The sequence below is a fragment of the Anopheles darlingi genome, chromosome 2, assembly GCF_943734745.1.
Source record: "Anopheles darlingi chromosome 2, idAnoDarlMG_H_01, whole genome shotgun sequence".
NCBI lineage: Eukaryota > Metazoa > Arthropoda > Insecta > Diptera > Culicidae > Anopheles > Anopheles darlingi.
This window is the reverse complement of record NC_064874.1, coordinates 54,958,105-54,981,144: the sequence shown is the minus strand read 5'-3', so window position 1 is coordinate 54,981,144 and position 23,040 is coordinate 54,958,105. Positions and strand designations below refer to the sequence as shown.

Sequence of the window (23,040 nt, the reverse complement as noted above, 5' to 3'; positions counted from 1 at the left end):
AGCGACGGTGGGGAAAAGCAGCAGAATAACACCGGCACCATCAGCGACGGTGGGGAAAAGCAGCAGAATAACACCGGCACCACACTTTGAAGACAAATAAATATTTATAAACGGCCCCAAAGTTTATCGTTTACTATTATATTGTAGTTCATGAAGCACGTTGAGGTGAAACACGATCTAAAAGGGTCATTGTAAACTAGTCTTCTTCTCATGCATTTATGTTATTACTATCCATGATTGATGATTTTAGCTAAAAGGAACTGTCGGTAGTCACACTTGATGCACATAAATCGACTCCAAACGGACTCCTAACTTTGTGCATGAAGTGTTTTGCACAAACTTAATAACTTAACGCAAAGACGTGCAATTAGCATCCAATCAACTGAATACTGGGACGATCTGGACGCTACACAATCGCGACAGTTCTTCCAATCCTTAATCCCTCGTAGGCAGTACTGCGGACGTTACGGATTTCAACTGTTCCAATTAAGTGCAATTTGTTCGTTCCCGTTGGTAGCGCAAAAGGCTCAAAAGGTAGCTAATCTTACTTGCAGGCCGTGATCTTGTCGAGATGCTGGTTAGAGAGAGAAATCGATCGAAAAAAATATCCACAAAACCCGTCGCAACAACGGTTATTGATTCAAATTCGAAAAAGCTCATGTTGCATGCGAGTTGCAAACTCCGACTCCCAAAACCGCAGTAATGTAAACGACGAAGCCCTTTCGCTCGAAATTCACTACAGAACTTTTTGGCCACTTAGAAGCACACCTCGCGCCCACCGTTTCGCTGGCACTTTTTCAAATAAAATTGTCTGTCTCGCAAGAAAGCGTTGGAATCCGCTGGAATTGTTTCATTTTAACAAAAAACGTGTTTTAATACTCTTTTTATTTATGCTCAATAACTCACTCAACCAGTTCCCCAACGTAAAGAAAGCTACCTTATCCCTTCTTCCCCCATTGGAGAAGAATTCTCTTCAGCGGCACTCTAGCATGGGGGCTTTAAGACCAGGTTTCATTTTTGGAGCGTCTGTTCTCCAGGTCAGGGGCGGCTGTCTCTCTCATCTCATCAGCCACTAGAACGTTAATCCGGACAATGGTCACGTGGTCCTCCTACGTCACAGGGGGTTGAGCGCAGGGCTACCCATTCGGCCCCGTAAAAAAACATTTGGTTGAGACTACAACAGAAGAGACCAACCGACTTAGGACGAACGATGACAACTTAACGTAACACCCCAGGACAACAAATTCTGGCTCAATGAGGCTAGGCACATGGAACGTACGTAGTCTGCCGGAGTCCTTGAACCAATTGGACGATGAACTAGCCAAGCTAAACATGGACCTAGTAGCACTGCAAGAGATACGCTGGCTAGATAGTGGTATTCGGAACAGACGTGGTAGCACCCGCTACGATATATACTATAGCTGCCACGCGGAACACCACAGGGCTATTGATGAAAGGCTATGCATCCTACGCTTGCGAGGCAGATTTTCCAATAGCAGCCTAATAAACGTACACGCCCCCACCGAGGATAAAACTGAGGAGGAGAAGAACCTGTACTTTGGCCACCTCCTCAGGGCAATCGACCAATGCCCCTAGTTTGACGTTGAAATCATTTTTGGGAATTCACGGATAGGCCACCGGATACGGAAGCAAATGTGAGAGGAAAGCTTCCAGGATCCGTCCTAGGGCCAATACTCTGGAACGTGATGTTCTCCGGCTGAGGTAATGCTTGTTAGTGACCTGCAGGCCGTCCAACAGGTATCCATTAAAATCGGTGATCGGACGGCTTCAGCTGCTCGAGAAGGAGCCTACTAGCCAGTGTAATCTCTTCGGTACTACGTTACGCGGGTCCTGCATGGGCATAGGCTCTTTCGACAGGGCGGAATCTCGTCGAGCTAAACCGCATCCACGGATTTAATCGGATTACGGTTGCGGGAGTATTCCGAACCGTATCCTTGGCAGTCATTATTGTGATTACCTGTATGGTTCTGGTTGGGATCCTTATCGAAGAAGACAAGGAACGTAACGTTGGTCATTCACCGGCGGGCATTCGAACGGAGGCGAAGGACGCTACTAACTCTGGATCTCATATCCTTTTCCTCCTTTTACAGCCTAAATTACTGGAATACTAATATACGAACCTGAGGAAAGCCTTTCTCAACACTCATCCATTAAACCATTAGATCGATTCATGATCCGACAATGTATGAGACAATAGTCAGTTTAGCATAAGCTATTCTAGCAAGTTGGCCATTCGATCAAACAGCGTCGTAGATTATACGAGCATGTGAGCGTTTGTTTCCTAAACGATACGGTGAAATGCAATTTCCACGTTAATTATTGAAATATAATCTTGTTTTTCAAATATATGAACGGGAACTGAATAATTAACTGTTTAAGTAATCTATTTCTAAACATACGGCTCGTTTAGGAAAAAAATTACTTAAACAGTTAATTATGAAGCTAAAGAGATTGTATTTGTTGCCAAGATTCTGCGAAGCTCTTGGCGAACGAAAGATCATGACATGCATTGAAAGGACTTATCATCGTAGAAACGAAAGTATGAAGATAAAGCTGAAACGTCGGATCGGATCACAATTTTACTTCTTATCACACGTTTTACCATTTTTATTACCAAGGAAACTACGTTCCACAATTGCTGTCGCTGCAGAACCACGTATAATCAGCACCAAAACAGATAAATAAACAAGGATGAAGCCAGCTGTTACTGTTTACTTAGATTTCATTGAAATGTCTTTATTTTTCTATATATCGTTACGATCTTTGACCATCGTCTTATCATGATGATGAACTGCACAGTACCCAGGACACTCGCATGCATGCGGCTACGGCTTACGACACTGCCCGCTAACTTTACAATATGTTCTCCTTAAACTTACCGCCGATTTTAAATACTGATATATTTAAATAGCATAACTCATAAACTATCCCTACCGTTTTACTTTTAAAGGCTGTTGTATGTTGGCCTGTGTCTGTGTGTTTCTTCTCTGCAGCGTGTGTTCATACGGAACGCGATGAAATGTTAAACTAGTTCCGCGATGCTGCGATGCAGGGAAACCGACGAATAATGAAATCCATTTGCCATGAAATCCTTTTCTTCGTTTGAATTGAAGCGATACCTTAGTTGCCTGCCTTACTTTAGTGGAATTCTTCGAAATAAGATCGCGCATCGAGCGATCGAGATGACTAACGATGACGGGGAAAAGGGAGAGGAAGGGGGAGGCTTCGATCCTTCCCTATCCCGTCCGCCTAGTGACCACCTGGGGCCGTGTCTTTTACCTTGCGACGAGTCAAACGTCAACGAGTTACCAGTAACGTAACAGACTACTGATTGGGAGGCGGCGTCTAGACGACTGATAAACTAATAGAATAAATAACGACAAATTAACAAACGCTTGAGTTAGTCGCTGCAACCTCAGCTGCACCTAACCTGTCTGGTGGTCCGGAACTAGAGGCGGAACTAGTATTGTCTCGAACCCACTTTCACGATCCTACCGCTGCTCCTTTCTGTTATCCGATGAGAATGTCCATAAGCCGCGTGTCCCCAGTTTCGCGATTTCTCGGCTCGGGAAAATGATTAGCGTTACACACACACACACGTACGCACACACAAAAGATTAAGGATTCGGAAAAAAAACAAAAAAAACATAAAACATTAGCAAACAAGACCGGCACCGCGGTGCAGGTGCCCAGCGTTCGTTTCTTTGGCTAGAGGAGTTGCATTACATATCCGTAATCGCGCGCGCGCCCGTGTGTGTGGGAGTGTAAAAAAGGAGTTTTTCTCAAGTTTCGGCCCCAAAGGGCGTCGATCGATCGCTGGGTATCGGTGCGTATTAGGAGCTAGCTAGCGCACCATCTAGAGCAGCTCGGTTTTTGCACGGTTTGTGTGCACATTAAAAAATATAAATTGTGACTTAATCGCTAGTATTGTACATGTCCCGGCTTGATTGTGGAAAAGGGTGAAGGTGAGGGTTGAAAGGAGGAAAAGAGGAAGAGAAAAGGGAGTAGGTTTGGTGGCAAAGAAGTAAAAAAAAACTGGAAGCCTAAGCAGTTAAGTACGCGTTGAGTGGAGAAGGAGAAGTAATACAGCTATGGCTACAGATAGCTGTTGAGCAAAGGGGGAGAGAAGGCTAGACGAGAGGTCAGATCACTTCTACTTTGGAGCAGATCGCCGCTGCAGACCGCCTTCCGCTCGCCCACCCCGAGGGGCCATTTAGCCAATCGAACCATTGCTCGGTGGCCGATTGGTGGGAGTTGTGTCGCCTTTGCTGCTACTGCTGCCACTGCTGTTGGTTCGTGTTGGTGGCGTCGGAACGCTGCAGAGCGTGCACGGACAGGGACCACCCAATTTCTTGGCCAACATCGAACGTAGCTTCAGTGCCGGTCCCAGCTTCATGCCGAGCGAGTTCGTCAGGTGTTCCTCCGTCAGCAGCGGTAATCCGGCCCCGTCGATGCTTTGATCACGAAAGTTCTGTAACACGAAAAAAAGGACAAGAGAAAGAGACAAACACGTTAAACACCAGAAGGAAACGGGGACGGTCGGGCACGATATCAGTCATCGCGATGTGAAATATGTATACAAGGTTGGGTGTTCAACCCTTGATCGTGCAAATAGAGAAGTAATCGCAGAGCGGAGAACAATTGACAGAGAGCTGCAACTGCAGCTGCGTTGCGTCGAGTTCCAATTTCCCCAAAAAGCAAAGCGGATAGGATGCTGGTGGTGGTGCGATGGGGCATATGCTCCAAACATAACGGAAGGACAGGTTAGCGACCACCTTACCTTCCTTTACGATCACTAATGCTACGGTATACGGCGCTCCAAATGCGATGCATCCCAAGCTTGGCGGCAAATGGCGGGTAGTGAAAGGAAATCAGGGCACCATCCGCCGGCTCTGCATAGGTAATGTGTGCGCGCGCGAAGGTGGGCTGTTGAACCGCTTGAATAGCTTTGCTTGTTTATGCTGCCCCCAGCCCCTGTCCTCCGGGGCGTGCGGGTGCTCGTAAAGGATTGGCCGAGAAATCTGCATTAGCGCAAAGAAGTGGTCCGTTGCAGCGCGAAGGTGGTGGTCACAGCCCCACCATCACCACCATCACCAACAGCAACGGTCGGCATTGGTAAGATTATGCATATCAAACATCAACGCTACGGCACGCGAAAGATGCACGCGGTGGCCGCGCGTTGCTCGTGGGCCTCTCGGTTTCGGGCGGTGGTGGCGGTGGCGGTGGACGAAAAAAAATGTAAGCCAAGGCACTATCTGGCACGCGCCTCCGGGCTGGCAACGTCACGATCCTACCATTAATGTTTAGTAATGATGGGCTGCAGCATCGCAGCAACCCCTCGGGATCCCTTCCTTCGTTTGCGCTTTTTTTTTGTTTCATTTTCTACAGTCAAGACGAGAAGGGCAGCACCAGAGGGCTGGCCGGACGATCGGCGAAGGAGGGAAGGGTCTTCAAGCTTGGCCTTCGCTTTGCGTTTGAGCTTCGGTTTCGAGCGAGATTTGTAAGATTCTAATGTGGTTTTGATGAGTCTTTTCCACCGGATAAGACCGGCGCCGAGCTTCTTTCATTCCCTTCTACGTTGACCTCACAGTCCCCAGTCTCCGACTTACATTCACATCCATCCTAGTCGCTAAAGTGCATGTTCACTTGCGCACTCGCCAGCGACTCGGTGGAATAAATTTAATTTAAACATAATTGCAGTCTCATTGGCTACCGAACCGACAACCGCCGTATTGCGCCCGGCAGCGCCTCAACGCACATCGATCTGGTTCCATCTTACGGGGCACGTGGATAGATAGACGATGCAATGAAACCGCGTTAACGAGTAGGAGAGACTGATGGAAGCATAAACCATAAAGCTCCGGCTTGGCTAGGGTCCCAGTAAATGAATAGGATCATCATGCGCACATGATGCGCACCAGGAACTCCGGGGATGCGCTTCCGTCGGGTTCGGTGGCCTATAGTCTGCGCGCATATCTTTCATCATCTTGGCCATCATTAGCATCGACGTGTCGGTAGGTGGGCTGCCATGCCAAACAATGTATGTGTTTATTACTCTTCTATCAGTTCTATCAGCAGAATGCATCCTCCGCACCTTTTCAACGAGAACAATCAGTTCACTTTAAGGGTAGGGGGCGAGGTGGTTAATTTTTAATATCAAATTTTTCTTCTTTTTCTTCATTAATCCTTTCAAGAGTGATGAGTGAAATTGCAAAAAAAATGCGGATTCTTTTTTGTTAAAGAAAAGGTAGAAATCTCTTCCTTCGTAAGCAAAATCGTAAAAAGCTTTTCATATTAAAAAAAACAAAAAACTGAAAAATTGAAAATTCAATAAATAAGCTCCACGAAACTACCAGGATAAACTTATGATCAAACAAAAATATATTTGTATATTTTAGAACATTCAGCACGGGGCTATGATGATCACCGGAATAGGTGCATTTATGAAGACACACCTTTTTATATTTGATGTAATGGACAGTAAATACAAATCTTCCATAAAATACAACCGAAAATTCTTGAAATATCGTAGTTTAATATGGCATTCGGGTAAGAAAATAAGATGGAATACTTTCGTCACAATCAATGTTCGAAAATTTGCTTTATTTTGGCTCGCATTAACCTAAGCCCCCGTTGATGGAAGATACGGAAAGCTGTAGCTATTAACGATAACGATAAACTGCACACTATACGTGACAATCTGATCTCGTTGAAGCTCGTTGAAGACAAACGGAAGATCGAATTCTTGAGGTTTGAGGAAGCGCCATTGGAACGTCAGCTCGGCGAGGTGTGGAAGTGGCAGAATATTTATACAAAACCAACGCAATGTCAAAACCGGTCACCGGTATGACAAATGTCCAGGGGACGAGGGTATTCCAACCCGGGGGCGGGCAAATAGGGAATCTCGTGGCAATTGATTACCTAGGAGCCCAGAAGCTCCGGTTCGCTTCAGGTCCCGTCGTTGGACGTAGCGCGTAATTATCGCTTTGGTGGACGAGTTCTGGTGGGTGAGTGGCACCAACACCAGCAACAGCAGGAGTAGGAGTAGCGGCAGCAGCAGCAGCAGCAGCAGCAGCAGCAGCAGAGAAATCAATCTTAATGCTCGTTCAGCTGATGCGTTTGCGGAAGGTCGAACCGGCCGACCGACTATCTCCTGCCATCGGGCATCGTTCTAAGCTTGGTCCAGTGTTTCAGTTACAGCCAATTTCTTTTCCAGGTTTTCCACCCAGTAAGCAGGCACACACACACATACACACATTAGTGCGGTGGTGGTAGGTGGGTGGATCGGTTAATAGGTGGCAACATAAGAGGTGAGGAGCAGGTGTGCGCACGAGCGCCCATGCACACGCCAGCAAACTGTAATTATGCGCGGTACAGCAGCAGCAACGGCCGCTGCGTGCAATCGTGCCCTGCATCGCTGCACCGACGTACCAAGCCAGCGAGCCAAAAGCAGTCAAATGGCCAACAGCACCAGCGGCAGCAGAGCGCGGGGCTCATTGAGTATGAGTGATGGCTGTGGAGCGGCCCATTCCGGCGTCGGTCTACGGTGGTGCCAGGATAGCGGATAGATCGCTCTTCCTCTTCCTAGGTTGCTTCCTAGGTTGCTGCGGTTCCTGGACATCGAGGCAACGCCCGCTAAAAAAACAGCTCGAGACCAGCGTCCGGACCTTCTCCTGGCGAAGGGAACTCAATCAAGCGCAAGAGCAGGGGGAGATCCGCTGCAGTTAACTCCTAGGAATCCCGCACGCCCCGTCGATGGCTTATGGTGCATAATTTAGACGGGGGCCCTTGGCCACCGTCTGCACCGAAACCCGCTAGTGGCCCAGGCAGGCGCTTCGAAAACCGACAATTTGTGCAATTGAATGCTTACGATTTACTCAATGAACCGAGCGGAGAACCTTTTACTATCGCCTCGAAGCACGAAGCTGGTGGTTTCGTTCATAAATCTTATCGCAACTTCCCGGCGAGTGGACGCACCATGGCAACCACACTTTGCCAGTGGCTACCGGTGGTGCCATCGGGATAGGTAGGCTGTGGACTACAAATTGCTCCGTACCGGGCTAGGGCCGGTCACAAGGACGGCACAAGGCAGCACCGATTGAGCGCAGCAGACCGTGCAGGAGCAACAGTTAGCACCAGAGACGTACGGATCGTGCGGATCAGTTCCCGGAGATTTACTACCACTGACTTCAATCTAGCACCGAGTGTACCGGGGATCAATGGCTAATCGCCAATTATCGTAATAATCATATTCAATTCGGTTGTTTGTCTTGATGAGTGGTAGAAATCGGAGCTCAACAGCGAAATTGTACTGGTTCCTCTCCTTACTATTTGTTTGGGCGCCGATAATCCATATCATTTTTCAATCAAACTCCTCTATACCTTTCACTTTTCTTTGTGACTTCAATAAATGTATACTCGCCATAAGCGAGAAAAAATCGGTTAAATTCGTTACAACATTGTTGCAAATAATGATTCAATTATGGAATCAAATCGTCAACATGTGCACAAAATTCCTTAAATGTACAGAAGAGCAACTAATACAGAAAACCTCACACAGCCAATGTTAGCATTGGTCACTTACTTTTGGTTGAAAAAGTAAGAATAAATGCATAATAGTAGCTTCTGCCGAATAAATCTTCGGATCCTCACATTCATCTGTGCTCTTTGCTGTTCCTAAGCTTTCCATATTTTCACTATAGAGATTATTAATGGATTTATTGGTAGCACACGGCTGTATTTGCGGAATTTCATGTTTTATCACGAATATTTTTTGTTATGTACAACATTTTTCTCGTCGCCTTTCAGACACAGCCTTGTACGCTAAATCGAATCAGCTACTTGAAAGATACTGACTACTGAGTCTACTGACTGTAGAATGAACATACGGATTCCGCTTATTAGCTTGCATATGACTTCTAGGCTTATTACAAGACTGATGATAATGCTCATTGGTTCGTTATACTCTTCTCTGAGGTGCTTTGTCATGACAATTGCACCCGGGAATAGGACCAAAATCAACCAAGCAATAGTCTGAATAGTTAAGAAATTGCCCAGACCCCAAACACAAGCAGTAGGAACCGAATCCGCCAGCCTTTCAGTTTTCAAAGCCCTTTTGTCCACGAAACTTCCTGTGTAGTTCCCACCCAGCATCCGATTCCAAGCACCAATCTCATATGGTGAGCAACGCATCGTCGATTACAGAATTACCTTGGATGCGATCGTTGGCAGTTATTCTGTTGTGCCCTTTGGCCCTTTGCACAAAGTACTGTTACAATCGGTTTCCCTTCTGAGAGTGGCTCCCGGTACGGGGGTCACATACTAATTTATCATTTTTCCATGATACGTGCTAAAACATACTTGATCCTCCTCGATCTCTCTAGCCCTCTCCCTGTCTCTCTCTCTTTCTCTTTATGGCGATATAAAAATAAGCTACACTCAATGTAGCGAGTGCCGAGGGCTGGCGTCGCGCTAAAGTTGGTCGCCGTCAAAACGGTACGATTAGAAGAGAGAGAGAGAGAGGAGAAGATGAATGGGTACCGTACGCGAGGTACCCGATTGGATCGTCCTTTTATATTGAGCGGGAATCACTCCTCGGGGCGATTGGTAGCTCCTCCGGTAATCAGCTTTTGATTGAGACCCGCTTCTTTCTCGCTTCTCGCCCACTCCACGTCGCCTCGACATTCGTTCCAGCATTCCAGCGCCATCGGCCATTCTCGACCTCGGTTGCGGCTAATCACTTTGCTGCAACTCCGTCTCGTTCTCTGGGGCATTCTTCTAGTCTGTCTGGCAACACTTTGTGCTGTACCGTGCAACATTTTTGCGATAAAAAGTAATAAATCAAACCATCAGCCGCGATATATACAACGACACACACCAAGGGCCCATGGTGTCCGATTGTGTCGCCCGGTGTCGGTCGGTCGGGGGCCCTGGATGATAGATGCGCGCAACAGGGAATGCGGCACCTTGTACCTCCTGTACCTGTGCTCCGCTTTGCAGTAATGAGATGCAAACCTTTGGACGTGTTAAACACTGCCACTGAATGTTTGACACGATCGGTAAGCGATTTTCGCCAGAACTCCCCTCACCGTTCGATAAAAATGGAAACACAACCCACTGTCAATGTTCATCATGATGTAGCAGCCACCAGAAGCAGGTGCTACTTTGTAGGGAATCTGTAACACGATACACCTGACCGGACCTGTTAACATTGTTTCTTGCTCGCCGTGAGCCTTCAGCTCCCGTAACTCCCGAAGCCCGAATTAGCAGGAACCTATGGAACGCTTGATTAAACCGAAACGCTGAAGGTGAGAGCTGATTACTGGTAAATTATTATGATTAAAACGTGGTGCCATATACACATAAAAGTTTATGTAGCCTTACAATGCGATACGATGGCTCCCGGTCCCGGGTGGAATGAAACGGGAGCAGTGCATTCGAGATTATCGAATCGATATCGGGGTAGAGGTCCGTTAAAAAGTTGTCCCAACAGAACGGCAATGATCCTGGCAACGTTAACGCCAGCTTCGCCATACCGTACCTACTGCGATTATTGTTTCAAAAATGGCGAACATCAAAACGGATCCAAGCGAGGTGCTCCAAGCGAGGATCGCAGCATGAACGGTATAGGGGGAACGAGAAGCGGGGAGTGCAAAAGGAAAGATATATTTGCCTGCTCCAATCAAGGCAGCTCCGTAACGTCGAGGCCTTTGAACATTGTTTGCCAACAGCCAAGACGAGCAGACGCGCGTAGAGGGAACGGTGGCAGCGTGTTGGAGCTTTCAGGCTTGTTGCACCCCTTTCCAGCTCCGATGAGGATCACGCTTGAAGGCATATTTTAATGTAGCCCCCCTCGCCCCCGCTACGGCTGCTGCTGCTGCTGCTATAGAGGTCGCAAAAGGTTAGGATCGAACGTCTAAATTGATCAAGTTCGAGAACTGATCACAATGATCGACACACCGTATGGAATGTGACCAAAAAAAAAACAAAACGGGCAAAACACTAAAGCAATGCATGCTTTGTTTTAACCTTTGTCAACACACACTCGCACTACAGAGAAAAAAAAACTGAGGTTGGGGATCAAAGTAGCTCGTGTCGGTGTCGGAAACACGGATCGGATCACCCGCCGCACGGTAGGTGTAAACGGATCGCAAGTGCGCCCGTACTGGGCTGCTCAGGAAGCATAATGCTGCAGTAATTCATCGGAAATTACAATCACCCGAGCGCATCATCCCACAGCACCATCATGCCCGTACCGGCATCACTCCGCTTAGCTTCTGCGGCAGCATGCAATGCGGCGAGACGGAAGCACCACAACAGTCAGTGCCTCAGACTGATCAAGGTTGCAGCAGCAGCAGCAGCAGCAACCACTCGGGGGACGATGGGTGCAAATCGGTCGATCGTCTGCTCATGGTGCCGCCGAACCAGGGAGAGAGACTTGCGTGCAGCAGCAGCAGCAGCGCGAACGATGGAACAAAAAAAAGGAACGAAAAAGAGCGCCAATCGATTGCATCGCCGGCAACGATCGCATCGGATGGTGGGATGGCACAGGCACATACAGACCCCGACAGAACCGCAGCAGCACCTCAGCAGCAGCAGCAGCAGCGAGCGAAATAATTGATCCCCGCGGCTACTTGAATAAAATATTTGCTACACATTTCCCGTTTCTTCTTAGCTTCTTGGCATTCCGTGCCACGGTGTCGGTCGATGGTTAGTATCATCATCTACAACGGAACGGGGCAGCAGCATCGGGAGCAGCAGCATTAGCTAGCCAACCAGCCCAACCCCGGGGTCCTGACCTGTGCGCCTGTGCGGTGGTGGCTGTGCTGAGGATCGCGACGTACAGCGGTCGCCGTTGCTTTCGGGATTCCTGGAATAGCTGTTCCTGGTTCGGAGTCGCTCCTCGGTCCCCGATGGAAACGAGTTTCCATGAAATGAGAAGGGCTCGAGCTCTGGCGTCCGGCGTGGCCTTGATTAGAACCCTTTTTCAGTCAGGTCAGACGCACCAGCGAACGACACCACAACCCCTCCCGAGGTGCGAGCAGCATGGCAGAGGGTTTGGGGAAGACCTTTGGCCCGAGGCCAAACGCCATTCCACCGTTTGGCCCCGCATACGCCGCTTGAGGATCGATAGAATGTTTAATGAACGTCGAAAGCGGCAGCAGAGCAGCAACGATCGGCAGCAGAGCAGCAACGATCTTCCATGTTTCTGGAAGATTGACGATCGACCTTGCACGGAAAGAAATCCTTTTTCTACCAAAAAACAAAAAATCCCCGAACGAATTGACGAACTTAGTGGTATTCGAGGGATTTTTGGAGTTCATGGGTCCAGGCGTGGCGAGCATCCTTCCAACGAGAGGGTCCCAAAACAGCACAGCAAATTCTGCGAACTTCCAAGGGCATGCAGCCAGCCTCAAGCAAAGTCTAACATCATCGCGCATCGTGCAGCAAGAGCAAAGCATAATGTTAGACCGTTCGTCGGCGTTCTCGAGTTTTATGCTGATAACAGGTTCTCCACTTTGCCGTTTTGTTTGACGCCCAAGGACATTATTAATTTCGAAACCATTTGGCGGTGGCGGCGAAGGCTCGAGTGTCGGATTTTATGACTTCTGCTGGAATGCTGGGCGCCTGTGCTCTCAGGATGCATCAACGGAATGGGAATGGAAAATGGCCGAACCATGCTCTCAGAAAGGAGCTCCCTTTCTAATGGACCCCAGCACCTTGTGGGAACCACCGACCACAGAGCGGATGATGCGTATTGGATTCGAATCGAAAGCTACCCGAGAAGTTCTTAATTAGTCTTGCACCAATGGGTGCCCAATTCCTGCTCCAAGTGCCACGAGGAGGGTTCGTCGCTTACTACAAAAAACCAAAGACTTCAGCAGCAGCAGCAGCAGCAGCAGCAGCAACATCCGAAAGTCCCGAATAAATAAGTGGTTATGAAACGCTGATAGTTGTTTTCCCCCTTCTCTTTATGGCCGATGGTTTTATTTGGAAAGCTCTCGCCAACCACACCACAACCCAGCTCTCGGTAACATTCTCTCGACTTCAAGCTGCTGCTGCTGCTGCTGCTGCTGCTTGTCTGGAGGATCATATTATGCCTGTTCGCGATAAACCCATGATACCCTTCTCCTTTATTCGCGTTTTCCTTCTTTTTTTTTAATTTCAGTGAGCGGGAACTGAGGGCAAAGGGGGTTCATAATTTGCGTTTTGCGCGTGTCTTTCGCTGCTTAATTAAGGTGAGAGCAGAACACTTGTTGACCTGTCGAAACGCATTTCGGCAATTAACTTCTCATTCGCAGATGATGGAAGCGACAGTTAACAGTTACACTTACACACAGTCCGTCCGTCCGTCCGTCCGTCCGTCCGTCCGTCCGTCGGTAGGCTCGATCGCTGATATGCGACTTGGTTTTGCACCAGTTTACGACACCATCGCGTTCGGAGGAAACTTGGTGGAAACATAAAGAACACCCGTGAATGATCGCGTGGGGAGTGGCCGCCTATTGATACGGAAGCCTGCAGCCCGCGACTAGACCATGCTGGTGCTTGCGGCCAGTAGCGTAATAGCATTTCAAAGGTCAATCTCAAGCGCCAGCAGTGCTGTGCTGGTCTGTGCTCGTACAGCTCTACTTCTGGCGCACGCTGCATTATCAGTGCACAACCATCAGCGCATCGCAAAGATAGGAGCATAGCAAAGTGATCAACCGGTCCGACTGTGCAGTAGCCACGAGAAAAATGAGAAAGCTACTTAACCCCTTCGGCGGCGGGGGGGACCAGTTGCCACAGATGCCCGGCTAATGCGAAGGTCTCTTGCAGAACGCAATTTGACCAGGTTGCAGCCACAAAATATGGCCCAAGAAGGTAGATGATCTTTGCATTGCCATAGCCATAGAAATATAATGAATCTGTTAAGCGTGGCCTCATCCTTTTCGCGATGCTAGCTCGCCCGTGCTGCGGTTGTGAAATGGCGAATAACCGGCCTCTGGCGGATAACCGGCTATTGCCTACACCAGGCACGCGTCTCAAACCGATCGCGCGCTGCCGTACGTCTCTATTATGTTTGAGCGGAAACATTAGGGACTGTAGATTCCTTAACAAAAACGATTGTTAAGAACAACCAAACGTCTGCAATCAACAGGATCAGCTGCGTAGTGGAAGGGATATAAAGGAAATGGATGAGTGGTCACGAAGATCGAGGAGGAAAGGAGTACCAAGGTAGAGTCGCGTAAGGATGAACTTTTTTCTTTTTAGCTTTTCTCTATATTTTGAACAAAATTGATAAACATGTCAATAGGTTCTTTGAAAAAGGGTTTGATCATATTGATAAATTGTGATATTCTTATTTTAAAACAATTCTAATGAACTTAATCTACTCTCCAAATTTCTGGCTCATTTGCATAGCATCGGTTACAAGCGTGCAAAAGCATGTTGTGTTTTGTTAAAAAAAAGTGCCTATCTGTGTTGTATTTGATACAACACATGTTTTAATTGATTGCGTGGATCCCGAACGATTATTCGTTAATCTCGTTAATCAGATGTTCAGAATGTCGATCGCAAAACAGGAAGTGAACCACAAAATTGATAGAAGCGGTTCGAAAAGTTATGAAGCGTATTAAAAGAAATTCAAATCGCAGCCTCACTCAAATGGATAAACAGACCTTTCGAATTAATATAGTATAGTATCTACTAAAAGTTTCAGTTGATTGTTTGTTTGTTTATTTTAGAAATCAAACAACCTATCTGTCGTATTCCGGACGTATTTTTGAATGGTGGCTTCAAGATCCATCAACAAATTGATCATTAATATATCTTAACAGTGTCATTGCAGCCCCGGGTTGTTGAACATTTCATGCCAAAGCCCTGAAAATTATAATGGGACCAACACACAAGATTCGATGAAAAAGAATTGTCCACACATTGGCACATTTTGCAGAAATCAATAACTGACAATGCCTCTAAATATATGATGAGATCATAATTCACCCAAAAAGAGACATCGAAGAACCATAAATTGATTCAATAAAATAATAATCCTAATCTTCTAGATTCCCATGCGCGATCATCGCGATGATCGTTCAATGGCATGAGTTCAATGAACATGCGCAGCTGCTGGTTAATGTTCAACATTACCATCGCGTCCCTCGAACTCAAAATTTTGATGAATTGTCGCTCGAGCTGAGCCTCACACACTAATCGCGGTCCAACCGCAGTTGGTCTTCGGTGGCCTGTGGGCTCTTCCTAGCAGCCCTCACACACACACACACACACGCTCCTTCCACTCCACACATGACACAAATTCCCCCGCAAACCCTGGGCTGGCCACTGCCTCCTCCTCGCTATGACCTCACTAAGGCCACACGCGCGCGCGGATGCGCGGAAGATGAGACGACCACCTGACGTACGGTTTGGTTAAAGTAACATTCCCAGAGACGCGAACGGTTTTCCCACCAACATTCCAGGCGATTTCTCCTCACCCCCTTGGGCCCCGCTCCCCCCCAAAAATCACTAGAACAGATGTTCCGTCCAGTGAGAGGAGAGCATCGAGCGCCTTACTGTTTTCATCCCGTCCTTCCTCCATGCGCTTGTTGCTTCCGCGCGTCTGCGCCCCACAGTTTGTTGCTGTTTTGTTTTTGTTTCGTCCCTCGTCCCCTCATTCCCGCTCCCCTTCTCCCTGGGGGGGAAGGGGTTGCTTCTGTCCATCGAGCCCCGGGGGCCGCACCTCTTCCTCGGGGCATTTTCCAAAACAGAGGCGCCGAGAGAGAGCGGAAAGTCGAATTACTTACTTGCCTCATATTCTGTACCGTTCTGATTTCCCAACAACTACAACAACAACAACAACGCGATCGTTGATGCTGGGTTACTATTGCGCTCGCGATTGACCAACTCAATCAGACTTTTTTCAAGAAGAAATCACATAATTTCGTACCGAGCATGTGTGTGTGTGTGTGTCTTCTGACCCTTCTGGAGTCTGGGGCACCTTGGACCAGGAACCTGCCACCTGCCGTTCCCCCTTCCGTTCTCGAGGGGAAAGAGACTCCGGATCGGTCGCCGGATCTTCCCACCAGCCCTGCGCTTCCGACCGTAGTGGCGAGCGTAACGAATCCAATTAATGAGAACTAATCCACAGCGCTTTGGTGTGCTGCTGCTGCTGCTGCTCCGGTGGCCCCTCACGTTGTTCTCGTAGACCACCGCGAAATCCGAGAACCGAAAACCGAGGGTCGAGAGTCGTAGATTGTGAATTAATAACAGGAAATGTTTTGTCGATTTATAGAGAGTAAGCTTCTGCTAGGACCGGGCGGTGTCCAATCGACGGTGGTACGGTTGGGTGGGATCGCTTTGGAATGTGTCGCATGAGAAGACCGGACTGACCGGACCGGATCGAAAAGGAAAATGAAGAAGAACGACGACGACCACCACCACCACCGATAGAAACCAAACCGAGACCGAGAAGAAGCGGTCTGATCTTGAGTGCGCTGCGCCGACCGCACCTGTGACCGCCGCACGATTAGATCGAGACTCCCCGGGTCAGAGGCTATACCTGGCTTGAGGCCGAGCGGCTACTAAACCTGTTTGATCGGCCATTCGGGCCGCGTGTGCCGCTTGTAGAACTTATTTCGAGAGCTGCTGAATAATTCATCGATCCATCCAAGCTATTTTCGCCGTCGCCGAAACGCCGCCAACGGCGTGGCTGCGGTGTTCTGATTTTGGCAAAGTGACCGGCTGGCAGTGGCAAGGCTAGACCCCTTGGTGATGGGCTACGCCTTTCATACATAAAACATGAGAAGCACCGGACACCGGAGCTAAAGCAACGATCCAAAGAGCAGAGGTCGCTGCCTAGATGTCTCCACCTAATCCGTCGTTGCCCGCGATGATCCCTGGTGGCGAGATCATTCTCCAGCGAATCCTGTGACCTCTCTCCATCCACCGTTCGATCCATTCCGCCGCGGCCAAAGCCAAGGAGTAACTGTTCCCGATCCCCACCCCGATGATCAAGGTTCACGAAGGCGAATTGAGTTCAGCAGCAGCAGCAGCAGCAGCAGCAGCTGGAAGATCAGCAAAAAGCAGGGCGCGAAGCTCTGTGTCTCTGTGATTTGCCAGTCGATGAACGCAAAACAAATCGCGACCGCGGTCCGCGCTCGATCGCCACGCCACGCCAAAAAAAAAACAGGTTCACAATAAATAGCGAAAAAGGTTAGCATTTGCATAAAACTGTTTCTAAAATACCGCAGAAACAAAACACAAAAATAACACCACGGATCGCGCGGCCATCCTCCAGATCCTCGTCATCATCATCCTACTCCTCGTGGATCGACCGTCGACCACCGACCGACCGACCGACCGACCGTGCGAGTGATATCGTCACCATCGCCAGTAGTGGTGCCGCTGCCGCCGAGTGTCCAAGATCACACTCGGTGGCGCGACCGCGATGCGTGGTGCTATTATGTTTTGTGAATGAGTCTCTCCTCCCCCCATCCCCCACCCCCGGGGGGGGGGGGGTGCCATAAACCTGTAGCGATACTCTCCACGACGGTGTGGCCAAACCGGTGTTCGTTCGTCGGATTATTGGGTTTTTGATATTTTGAGTAAATTCGCTAAAGATAGAGGGCGATGCCGCGGCGATCGCGATCGATTGGTGCCGTTTCGTGTCTCATTTGTCGATCGAGGACGCACTCGCGTGTGGTGCGCCACTTGGCCGCCATCACCGTATTGGCAAACAATGTTCTGCGCCACGCAAGGTGGCCACGAACTCGCTCACTAGGGTGAAGGAGGAGGAGGAGAAGGAGGAGGATGGCGTTCAAGTTGAGTTGGTCAGGCCGTTCCGTGGTTCGCACTGGTTCGCTCTATCTTTGGAATCTTCCGGCCAGTGCTTCCTCCTTGATATGGCTGCCTAGAACAGGAATGTAACGAGACTAGTAGATCGCGCGCGCGCGCGCGCCCGCCCCGCGATCGTACGGTGCTGCATACGGGCGGGGAGGAAAGGTGCACCAGTGTCAACGGTAAAACGGGATCATGCTCGCCATGTATGGCCATGGCTTCCCCCCCCCCCCTTTCCCCTTCCCCTTTCCCTTCTCCCGACGGCCGAACGATGAAGATCATGCGGTTCCAGGTGCTGCTGCCACCGAGCGATGATGATGATGATGGCGATGATGACGATCGTCAGAAGAAACAAAAACTCTCAGCCTCTGTCAATGATACGGGGGAAGGAGAGGTGATGAGGTGGCTCTAGTGATCTCGGGGACACGACACTTACGGTCCCACCCCCCCGGCGTCGCCACGGCCACGGTTCAAAACGAGATCAAAGTTCTCTCTCGCTCTTGCGCCCTCGATCGTGCCTTGCCACCCTGAAGCCCTGAAGTCTATCCTTGAACTCGCGCTGCGTTGCGCTGCGTTGCATCAACTTCCTCGCGACCGCTGGTGATACCCTATATCCAGTGTGCGATCGCTAGCGGAGCTTTCAAAACCGACGACGACGACGACGACGACGACGCCGCGGAACTTGTTCTTATTCTCGTGCCCTTCTTTCCGCCTTCGAGCGAGGCTAGAGCGTGGTGGAGGTAGCGGAGCGCGCGTGTGGACAGACCGCGCACTGGAGCAGGTTCACTCCGCAGTTGCCAACAGTCTCTGACACAAGATGTGGCCATAGTTCGAGACGGGATCAATGACATCTATCGTGACATCGAGATCGAGGTGGATCTTGTTCTTGTGCTATCCTTCTTCTTCTTCTCCTCCTCCTCTTCCTCCTCCTCCTTCTTCTTCTTCCTTTCCTTTTGCTGTCGCCCTGGCCCTCGACCCCAACGGCGGTCGGCTGGTGAGTTCACCTCCGGCATCAACGGCAGCAAAAGAAATGGGATTTTTTTTTTCTCGCTTCGCCCTCGGCCCCATCCAAATGCTTACACGCAACAGCTCTGGCACCACCACCGATCGTCCCCACGAAGATCCCATGATCGATCTAATTCTTCGCCTCCCCCTCCCCCCGGCCGCTCCGGATCGAATCATGCGACGCGCGGACGGACGGAATGTATCGCTTTCCGCTGTTTAACCTTTCGAAGCGATCGAGTCGGGTCGGGTCGCGATCGCCTTCGCGACGGACAAACTGTGTGCTAGGGAAGGCAAGAAAACTAACGAAACGAAACCCCTCCCCATCATTGGGCGCGGTGAAAGCGAACAGGTCATGACGGTCCTCAGGTCGGTTCGAATGTGAAGTCTCCTGCCTCCGGTCCAGTCCAGGCAGCCTCCGGTCGATTCCGGCCGGGCATTTAGAGTCATTTGCATGCCAAGTCCAGTAAAACTCGAACTGCGATTTCCTTGCGATTCGATTCGAGACAAAAGGCACAAAAGGAAGTGATGATGCTCTTATCGCCACCTGCAGTAGCAGCATATGCAGAAGCCATTTGGCAAGTTGCGATCACATCGGAAGGTAGCGTCGGTCTACAGCAATGTGTCGACCTCTCCATGGTGGAGGGGTGAGCGGTCTCGACACGATAATTACAATTGACAGTTTGAGCATGCTAGAGCAGCGGCTAGCGTCTACGTCAGTTCAACGGTCAGTTCTGGAGTGGCGCGTCAACGTCAGCGACTGTTCGTGAGCGTGTGGAGGCTAGTGGTGGCCACTTTCGGTCCGGTGGACGTACCTTAGGCTGACACGACATCTCAGATTCATGCGATTGCCCGTATCCCAGGTGTGCGCACGGTGTAAATCATGTGCAAGGGCGCTAATCTGCGCCGATTAATCTGAGGCCGGACCGGAGCACGATGGCGCACTTCATGGCGCTCGCCTACTACGCCCGCTACTCCGGCCAGTCAGGGAGGGGGGGTAAAGGGAAGCCGCCTCCTTTGCTGACAGGAGCCAATTTTCCGAGTTCCAAAGTGTCATTTGTTTACGACACCGTGGCCTTGGCACAGCATCCACGATCCACGATCGCATGTGTAGCATGTGCGGAGGAGGACAGCTTACGTCTGGGCTACTGAGAAGCCGGACGACACACACAGGCATGCAGTAGCCAGTGACAGAGACATAGAACTGGATCTGCCGGTGCCGTCGCCAGTGCCGGTTCGGTGGTAGCGGACGTCGAGGAACAGGAAATGCAGTTCACGCCGGTTTCAGTCTTCCAGCTTAGGAACGGGGCTTCTAGCTGGTCGCTCGTTGCCTGCCGGCCATAACGAGTGCCGGTATGTGTGTGTGTGAAGTGGTCGCTTGGCCGATATCATAATTTTACCCCTGCTTGATATCGGTACGATGCATGCCACAGGAACAACCTTCCCTTCGGGCCATGCTACTCTCGGGCTACAGAACGTGATCGCATGTAACGGCGTCCACTTCCCACAAGCCGTTTGCAGTTGTTGTGGCTCGATCTCGATCGTACGATCGACTCGATTGGGGTAGAACTGTCTGACAGTCTGTTAGCCAGCCAGCTAGCGCAAAAGTCAACTATTGGTTCAATTGAGATCACAAAATGGCCGCAAACTCCATGCTTACGCGTAGCAATTAGTCAGTTTACTACTGCGTGCACCCTAGTTCCAACTAGGGTTTGGGGAAGTGTGGCAGGTAGTGCAAGTAGTGTACCGAATGCCACAGTTGCACCTGCAGCGTCGTCATGGCGGCTGACAGATCCATAAAATTTGAATTTCAAATACCACCCTGCCTGCCATCGGCATCTTCTTGCTGTACCGTGCGCGATCACGATGATGCACGATCTCGTTTGCTCGGCGGTGATGATAAGAAAACTTATCAAACCTTAATCTCTGTCATTAGATGAAGTGATGCATTATCACTCCGTAATGGTGTGTGTGGACGGCTTGCTCCACTGCTCAACCCCAAACGAGCGTCAACACCTTCCCCGCGGGGCCGATATTTAAGTTATTAAAAAGATCAACCACCATTAGGGCGATTAGTGCGGCAACATTGCCAATTTGATTAATTACAATCGTTTAGTATCGCCCACTGATAGCAATCGATCAAAGCCTACCCAGACTGTGGCCGATTTCTTACTCGCACCAGCATCTCACCTGCGTATGGTGCTAAAGCAAACAAACACGCAGCATAGCAGCACAGCGGCTACTTCGATTCATTTTCTAATCACCGGGTAATTGGTTGCGCCTCTTATCCACCGAGCAGGCGAGCACCAAGGGCTGCTGCATATGGAAATTTACATCTCGGCGTAACTCGACGAGCACCTCAGCGGGCATTAAAATACAATTTAAATTGAGAGATTAACTGGTGAACGTGAACGGTAGGAATGGTACTGCGTTGTAGTGGCGCCTCCTACCAACCAAGGTACCCCTCGAACTCTCACAAATCGTTCATCTGAAGGTGTGTTACGCGCTAGCAAAGAGATGTTAAAATGGGGTTTCTCTGTACCGGCGCTGGTACACAGGAAGTGATATCGACGATTTCGATTAGATTAGCTCATATACGTATAACTGTGTCCGTTGTGATCCCTAATGGCTAATGTCTGGAAATCATCTGTAGATTCTCAAATAGTTCAACATTATTCTAAAAAAAATCTCATGTTTCTTTTACTTTAAATCTCATCAATTAAAAACTACGTTTAGGTATCGAGGAAGACACTGAAGATAACAAAAATAGCAAGTCTAATAAATTGATAAAAGACAAAACTCTGCCAAAAGACCCGTATTATAGCAATAAAAGCATAATAGTGTCTGTATTGAAAATATCGGGAGACCTTCACCAATTTGTTTGTAATAATTACCAAAGGGAAGGTTTTATGAGCAAAAGAAGCATACTAGGAAGGGCGTGTGGAGTTCCGAAGATTTATTCGGAACAAGTTCTGGAAGGCACGATCATTGATCTTTTGAACTCTTCACGATACTGCAACACACATTTACTTTTGTAATTTCAAATGTTAATTTGTGAGATCTGCGTATAAATTGCGATGGAAAGTAGTTCCTTATGCACATTTAAGAAATAGTGTGAAGCTATTGACGATATGCCTCCATAATTGACAACAATATTGACTTCAATATCGAGTTCAACCGCGTTCTCCTCAGTTGCATTTTTTTGTGCCATGGGAGCAATGTCATGTTTTGGCATTGTTGTTAATAAATTAACCAACGTTTATCTTTTCAAGAAGTTCGTCAGCGCCATTGTAACAAGCGATTTGTTTGGGACTCTCGATTTCGATTCCTGTGATCTATTAACACCCAATCTTGCTTATCGTGTTCGTGATAGTCGTACAAAATCTATTCGATTACCGCGCTGATGGTGCACTGAATCGAATTGGCAGATTGCACGAATCACGTGCCCTCGATGCGATTGCCCTCATACAGCACACACACACACACACACACACACAACCAACACCAGGAATCACGAGGATCATCGATCGATCAACGTGTAACCGAAACGCGAAACACTTTGCAAAACGTGTGTCGAAAGTGTCGTCGTGTGAAAGGGTCTGCGATGAGGTCGCCCGAAGATGCGCACTCGTCACTAATTTGCAATGCAGCATGCATCGCAGCGGCATAAGCGACAGTCGGATCGATTGCAACGACCATCCAGTCAACCATTTTGAGGTCATGATGGTGCGGGAAGGAATGCACCACTTCTCCTAACCCCGGAGACCCAAGGCTGGCACCTACCGCCTCCAATCGAGAACGAAATGAGAGCAATTGTGGTAAACACTCTCGTGTGGCATCTCTGGGAATGGAATGGCGTTGTAGCCGCGGTGGCCACCCAATACAACAATGCTCCAATGCTGAAGACTGGACCGGTATCGGTACGCCACTCCACAGGTTGATCACGAAAAGTTTCCCAACGCGACACCATCACGACGGCATCACGATGCCACGAGTTTTCTTGTGGAAATCGGTCGATTTTCACCACCCGGCACCAAATCCCAATCGATGCTGCCAATGAAAGACTTCAACAGTGGTGTACACGGGAAACTGACCCGGCGCGGACTCTCGCGGAATGATCGCGAAAGGTGTTGAACAGTCAGTTTTAATCTCGCTTAAATGAGACTCATAAAAATGCCAAATAAACCTGTCGCAGCAGGCTGG

The 23,040-nt window shown here is 49.1% G+C and overlaps 1 protein-coding gene across 5 annotated transcripts in view; it reads right to left on the bottom strand.

Moving 5' to 3' along the window:
• Positions 1-2,735: 2,735 nt before the first annotated feature.
• LOC125948064 (probable serine/threonine-protein kinase DDB_G0267686) overlaps positions 2,736-23,040 on the bottom strand; it is a 53,366-nt gene continuing 33,061 nt past the window's right edge. For all 5 annotated transcript variants that reach the window (XM_049673729.1, XM_049673731.1, XM_049673730.1 and 2 more), the window contains exon 8: positions 2,736-4,492. In XM_049673729.1, the coding sequence (XP_049529686.1) occupies positions 4,235-4,492 (258 nt within the window). In that variant the 3' untranslated portion in view covers positions 2,736-4,234. The remainder of the gene's footprint in view (positions 4,493-23,040) is intronic.